Source organism: Antrostomus carolinensis, unplaced genomic scaffold (assembly GCF_000700745.2).
Source record: "Antrostomus carolinensis isolate BGI_N321 unplaced genomic scaffold, ASM70074v2 scaffold28593, whole genome shotgun sequence".
In the NCBI taxonomy this organism is placed as follows: domain Eukaryota; kingdom Metazoa; phylum Chordata; class Aves; order Caprimulgiformes; family Caprimulgidae; genus Antrostomus; species Antrostomus carolinensis.
This window is the reverse complement of record NW_010303588.1, coordinates 30,371-37,105: the sequence shown is the minus strand read 5'-3', so window position 1 is coordinate 37,105 and position 6,735 is coordinate 30,371. Positions and strand designations below refer to the sequence as shown.

The window sequence follows — 6,735 nt, the reverse complement described above, 5'->3', positions numbered from 1 at the left end:
CAGCATCACCACCCGTGTGAGGGGGAGAACACGAGTCCGATGAAGCAGCAATGAGATGATCTCCCCCCAATAACACGCCTGGGAGCCCCCCTGCAGCCGTCAGCATCCTGCTGTGTCCCTCCATCATCCCTGTGGCCCCAGGATGTGGGGCGAGTGTTTTGGGATTTAAAAGTTTAAAGGGACAATGTCCTAAACATGGCAGTTGTGTCTGACCCTGCAAGGCCTCCCTCCATCTCAGCCTCCTCCATCCAGCTGTGAAATGCTGGCTCCCCGCCCAGCTCCTGTGGGCCACCTGGGGCAAGAAGGCGCTTTGCTGCGCCCCCACGCTGACTGGGGCCCCACCGCAGTAAGTGTAGAACATTTCCTCCAGATTTACAGTATTTTATGTCCACGTTGTTATTTCTTCATGTCAACAAAAGCAGCAGGAGATGGGGTCACTACCAGCCACAGCCATGCTGGCTCAGGTTTGCTGGCTCTCAGTCGATGGGTGAAGCCCTCGCATCCGATCCCGGAGAGCTGGAAAGGCCTCCAGGCTCCTGGAGCAAACCGTTTAACTTCAGACGTGGCTGCTCATGTTGCATTGCACCCCCGCTCCTGCAGTGCCGCCCTGCAGCCTGCTCGGAAAGGTCACACAACTGGGAAGGTACAAAAGCCCCAAAGCGGATATTTTTATTCCATTTTTAATGAGTTGCATCAATGCAATTCAAGCAGAGTTGTTGCACTGCCTGGTGACACCGGCCAGGGCAGATGCAGCGCCAGCCGGCACTCGGCACATACAAAAGCGGTGAGCAGGATGTCAGGCAGAGCCGCCGTCTCTTGGTTTTCAGGGAGAAGCCTTGGGAGGAGAGGAGAAGGGAACAGCCCCGTCTCTTTCTATCTGCTTACAGGTACTCTCAGATCTGACCTCTTGGGAGTGCAGGACCAGCCTCACTAGAGGCAAGAGAGGACATGTACAGACACTGGGGATGGAGTGATGCTGAATTTCTGGACATTTTTAGACTTTAAATACAAAGGGCCAGATCTGATTTCTAGTGAGGAGATCTGCAACAACATATGCCTACAGCCCTGCACCAGGAAACATTCAAGATCCCCAGTGTCAGTTCCCAGGCTGCAGGACCGACCCCCACGTCTGGATGTTGCTGGTGGGAAGGCAGTGCCTGTGATGTAGCTCAGACACCACAGCTCAGGGAAACAAATGTGGGGCTGCGTGATGAAAGGTTATTCCCCAGGACTAATACTTGCACATCTCATCTCATACCCTTTTGCATCCACATACTGGAGGACTCACAGCAACAGCAGAGCTTCACATCTGCACTTCAGGGTTTCTTTTCTTCACCCATTAGCTTTGAATCAGTCAGTTACTCTGCAAAAGTCAGAGCGAGATGAAAAAGGGAGAAGAGCGATAGAGGAAACGAGAGCAAGGAGTACTCAGAGCTGGCAAACTACCATTAGCAAAGGGACTGTTACATTTCTCTGTTACATAGAGAAATTCTAATGGATAATAAAGAAAGCAACGAAGTTCACCACTGGGCTGGAGCTGTGTCACTGCGTGCCAGGAGTTACATTTCGGGAGGGCAGCTAAGTTGATCCGTGGGCATCATTTTCTCGGTGTCGATCTTGTAGGACTGGAGAACACTCTTCAGGTGTTCCACCGTTTCTGGGTGCATCTCAGGAGCTCTTGATAAAATCCAGGCGTAGTCAATGTGGAAGAGCCAGAGGATGTTAGTGCAGGAGTAAACCAGTGAGTAGTTTTCATAGTCGGTGGAGATGACCCAGTAAGGGGCAGAGGGCATGACTAGGAGAAAGAACGGCACCATGAATGCAACACGTAACCAACGCTGGTCTGCTCTGCAGCACTAGAGCCACAGCTCCTCCTGCTGTTCCCTATTTTGCTGCTCCTGAGCCACATAATTGTGGTCATGGAGCTGTCATTTATAAAAGCCTATCAGGACTCCTTCTGCCCAGAGGGACTGGAGAAAGCCACAAAGCCCTGTCTAGGAAGGTCTTGCTGGAAAGTTAGCACTGTGACCTGAACAGCTTGGCCAGGCCACCAACAAGCAGCCCAGCTCGTACCAGTGTGAGGGTGCTTGCTGGCAAGGAGCTGTAGGGCTGGGCGCTGGCACTGGTGATCTCAGGAGCACAAACCACCATCTCCTCCCCACCACCCACTGACCCATGCAGCCAGCCGGGGCCAGGGCGGTGGGAATCGGCATGGCTCAGCCTATCCTACCAGCACCAGCCACATGGACCAAATTCTCATCTCCATCAGGCTGCTATGCCCAAAGCATCTGCTCTGATGAGGGATTCCAGCTTCAAAGCATCAGGCAGAAAGCAGAAGTGGGTCCAGTGGGCAGGCCTAAGTGCCCTGGGATTTATTTTTGATGCACTCAGGAATTCTGGGTGCTGTTCTCTGGGGCTCACATCCAGTGAAGATGATTGGGGTTGCACACTCTGCGGGTGGCTGTGGTGATGCCTTAGCAGCGCATCATTAAGTCTGGCTGTGCTCATGAGCAATAACTGTCCTCTGCAAGCACCCCTGTTCCACCCAGTGCTCCAAATAACTCGTCTATGTGAGTGCTATGAAACAGCCAAGGAAAAAGTGGGAGAGAGCAGAATAAAAAGGGAGCCCAGAGGAGACTTGTGCTCACTTTCCAAGTGTTGCTGCAGACAGAGGAAAGTGCTCTGCAACATGAATAAAACACACTGCATCTTGGCAGGCCCCTGCCGTGTGTTACACTGACAAGGGAAGGAAAAGCAAACAAAACCACATTATTAATGGTTATTAAAATGCGTTTGTAAGCAGAGGCAGGGTGGGGAGTAACTATACTGCTGTGTTCAGAAAAACAAGCCTATTCCTGGCCCTTGCAGCAGCTGCAGGGCTGCCTCCCCCACCTCCCACCTGTCCCTGTCCCGGTCCCCATCTGTGGACGACCTGGAGGGACGGTAATGCTGCTGCTCTTGCTTTGAGATCACTTGGTGAAGAGTGCTCCCCCACTGCGGGGGCTGTTGCTGTAAATGATGTATAAATATCACCAAACCACATCACGACCACTGCCTGCTGGTCACAACATCTGTCCTAACCCTTTGGCATTGCCCCGTCATGCTGCGCTGAAGTCACTGGGGCAGCTTCGCCTCTGGCTTTGCCAGTTTTGCACCCCTGGTGAAGGGCAGCAGTGCCTGCTCCTTCCCTGCTTCCTGCAGGCGCTGCCCTCCTGCGCTGCTGGGGCCAGTGGGCAGTGGGGAGCCATGAGGCTGTGAGCTTCCTACCCACACACTTACACCAGTTAAAGCGGGCGCCCAGCTTGGCCGGCTCCTTTACATCCATGTGCATCATTTCTCCTTCAATTTCATTGACTTTGCCATTGGAACTAAGGGGAAAATGACAAGGAGAGAAATGAAATTAGGTGAGTTTGAAATAACTTTTTTTTTTTCTTCCATTAATCATCCCTCCTGACACATCCACCTGCCAAGAGGTGGCTGAAACACGTACCAGCTAACCACAGCATCCCCGGAGGAACAGCTCGCCCTTGGGGATGGTTTCAGCAGTGCCCAGGGCACACGGGGCACATGCTGTCCCCAGTTAAACCACCCCAGCACCCCAGAGTGCCTCTCGCCAAGTGCCCCTGCAGTGGGGTGTACTTCAGTGCCACAGGGATAGAGACAGCGGAGAGGGAAAGCAAGACCCCTCCACACAGGATGGGAGGATCCCAGCACTGATCTCAGAAGTGCCAGGGAGCAGCTCAACTCCTGCTCATTGTGGAAGGCATGTGCTCACGTCTGTTTAATCACCTGCGTTTTTTACAGGTCACAGCACATTTCTCCATGCACACAAATTGCCTGTCCCTGCTTGGTGAGCCAGGGTTTGTTTTGCTGCTGGTTCAGAGCACTGCCCTGCTTGGCAGCAGACCCTACAGCTCGGGCTGCCCGTCTTATAATTGCATTTTTCCCCAGATGCCGTAAGACCTGGATGCTGCCTGCGGGGCGGGAAAGTTTCACACTTCCCTGTGAAACAGGAACAGCCAAGGAGGCAGGAGCTGATGCTGCCAGCAGCAGAGGTCGAGGGGCTGATGCTGGAGCCATGCACAGTGCACACCTGACCCAATATTCCTGACATTTCAGGGTCTGGAGCTGCTGAATGGGTGACACCAACGGTCAGATGAATCTCACACATATTAATGCAGGCTCAAATAAACGGCCAGCTGTTTGCCAGGCGCTGCTCAGCAGTGGACCTGCAGAGACAGTGCTGAGCAGCCAGGGAGCAGCATGGACGCTGCTCTTTGCCAGACACAGGGGATGTGTTGCTGCCTTGTTGTTATTGTGAGCCAGAACAAAGTCCCCATGCCATGCCAGGGAGCGCAGGGGACAGCGCTGCGCTCGCCGCTTGTTCCCTCTCATTCATTCAGCCTCTCGCAGCAGCACCCCACAACAGCTGGGGCTGGTGTTGGAAACGGATGAATTAATATCTGCCTCTGTCCATGCAAAAAGCCAGGAGGGCTTGGGATAACTGCAAACTATTGAGGATAATAAAGGGAACAATCAGTGCATTCACTTTGCTCCCTGATTTAAACTGGCAATAATTACCAATTCCCTTACACAGCAGTTACTACCAGTGCAATGTAAAAGCTCCAGAAAAAGGCTGTCAAATATTTGCTTAAGAAAAAATGACCCATGTGCTTCACCTTCCCTGCCCCTTTTCATTGGGTCCCTTTATTCCAGAGCAGAGCGGAGCACAGGGCACAGGCACCTCTCAGCACACAGGCGCACAAGGTGGTGGCTGCTGTCCCGTAACCAGCCCTGTGATTCCCCCGGGGGACACGACCCGGGGCATCCAGCTTCTCAGCCATCACTGCGGATCACAAACCAGCCAGGGGCAGACCCAGCCTATTTCACACTGGAGTCACCATGTGCATTTGGTTTATTTTCTCATTACTCACCTTGGACAATGAGACAAAGACCTGGAGAGCCCCAGGGAAGCGCTAGCAGAAACCAGAGACCAATAGATCTGCTGTAACCGCAGCAAAGCCCATTACCCCAGCAGATCTACTGCCACCACAGGGTGCCTCCCCCAGCACCCCCAGACCCAGAAACAGGAAATCTGAAGAAAAATGACCACCTAGGATGGCAAGAGAAGTGACAGGAGTGCCACCGCTGCAGCAAGGACACAGCCTGAATGCAAACACTTACAGCAGCTCCTTGTTGATCACCTTGAACTTCCCGTTCTCCTTCAATGAGTAATTTGCCTGGATGCAGCTTCCTTTCTCGAAACTTGAGGGCAGCTTCTCTATCTCGTACCATTTCCCCAAATACTGATAGAAGAAAGCCCAGAGAGACACTTTTAGCACGAGAGGGCTGAGGCAGAACAGCCCAGGTCGTTTGCTGGCACAGTTTTGCCTGCTCAGTTTGTTCGAGCATCCACCTCCATGGGCAGGAGGCTGTGGGGGTTGGTGGGGCTGCAGACCCACAGCAGCAGCTCCAGCGCAAGGCGTCAAGACCAGACCCACCAAATCCCCCCACACCCAGGCAGTTTGTCATTACTCCCGTGTCCCCTTAGACTAACTCACTACCTGCTGTGAGATTTTTAGAAAGCTTTTCACACCTTGTTGATATCAAAGTCTTCTTGGACTGGTGGATCTGGGCATGGTCCCATGTGAAACATCTGGCTTTTCCCAATGCCGAGGAGGCTGAGCAGGACTGAGAGCCGCACTGCTGTGCCCAGCATTGCTGCGCCGGGATGCAGGCGGGGAATGGACCTGGGGAGGAGGAAAACAGCTGAGCTGGGGCCTCTCTGGAGCAGAACTTTGTGTGAAATACACAAAAAGGACAGGACTCCTGCAGCAGGGCACCTCGGGGGCACAGCAAGGAGAAAAGGATCATGAGAAGGACACAAAGGCACTGTGCAAATTAAGACCCCAGTGCAAAACAGCCTCAAGCCCTGCCTGTACCCAGGCTGTGCCCAGCAGCTCTGCAGGAAGCAAGGCAATGTGTGTACTCATCACCCACACTAACATCTAGCAAGATGCAGGGGTGATAAACACCTGAGGACATGCAGGAACATTGTCATCTGTCCAGAGCTGAGGCAAGAGGAAATGCAGAGACGTGTAAAATACTCCAGCACAAGGAACATACTCCAGAACCAGGGTGCTGGGACATGGAAGCGAGCAGTGTACACATGCAGGAGCCTGCATGGCGAGAGGGACATCTCCGTCAGTGCCAGGGCTGCTGGGCCCTGCAAGGTGGTGGGAGGGACAGTGCAGCTGCCCCCAAGGGGGTGTTCATGTACACAGCACTGCAGGGTGGGGAAGTTGGCCGAGACTCAAATCAGCACCAAATAAAACATGAACTGACCCCCAAAAGCATGATGCAAGCAGAGAAAAGACATGTCTTCCTGTGGAGCAGAGGTGGGAGCTGTGCAGCTCACCCCAGGCAGCCCCAGGAGCCAGGATGCTGCTCGTGTGCTTCAGGCTCTGCTTGGGCCAGGTTGGCACCTACAGACCCTGCAGCACGGGGCTGCTCTGCTTCCATGGCTGGAAACTCCTCCACAGGACCAGCGGTAGCATTTTCCCCAAGTTTAAAAGAAAATCCCAGTCTGTCTCCAGCCACAGGACACGGGCACTGCTGCAGACACAAACACAGCTCCCGTTTTGAATCTCTTAATTCAGAAACGTACCTTGGCTGATGAGGCGAGTGATGCTCTGTGGAGGACCAGGGCTGCAAGGAACAGCTCTGTGATGAGTC

General features: G+C 53.5%; 1 protein-coding gene across 1 annotated transcript; it reads right to left on the bottom strand.

Moving 5' to 3' along the window:
* Window positions 1-1,390: 1,390 nt before the first annotated feature.
* APOD (apolipoprotein D) lies at window positions 1,391-6,735 on the bottom strand. The gene is made up of 5 exons (XM_010164159.2): window positions 6,668-6,735; window positions 5,597-5,750; window positions 5,185-5,306; window positions 3,280-3,368; window positions 1,391-1,795 (listed from the first exon to the last, which is right to left on the bottom strand). Exons 2-5 carry the CDS (start codon window positions 5,717-5,719, stop codon window positions 1,560-1,562), a joined length of 570 nt encoding a protein of 189 aa, XP_010162461.1. The 5' UTR covers window positions 5,720-5,750; window positions 6,668-6,735; the 3' UTR covers window positions 1,391-1,559.

What these genes read in the sequence shown, in the direction of transcription:
- APOD (XM_010164159.2), bottom strand. Translation starts at nt 5,719, where the DNA reads ATGCTGGGCACAGCAGTGCGGCTCTCAGTCCTGCTCAGCCTCCTCGGC. An exon ending in GTGATCAACAAGGAGCTGCT is followed by an intron (nt 3,369 to 5,184) that starts GTAAGTGTTTGC and finishes TTTTCCCCTTAG; the next exon opens with TTCCAATGGCAAAGTCAATG. An exon ending in GGGCGCCCGCTTTAACTGGT is followed by an intron (nt 1,796 to 3,279) that starts GTAAGTGTGTGG and finishes TCTTTCTCCTAG; the next exon opens with TCATGCCCTCTGCCCCTTAC.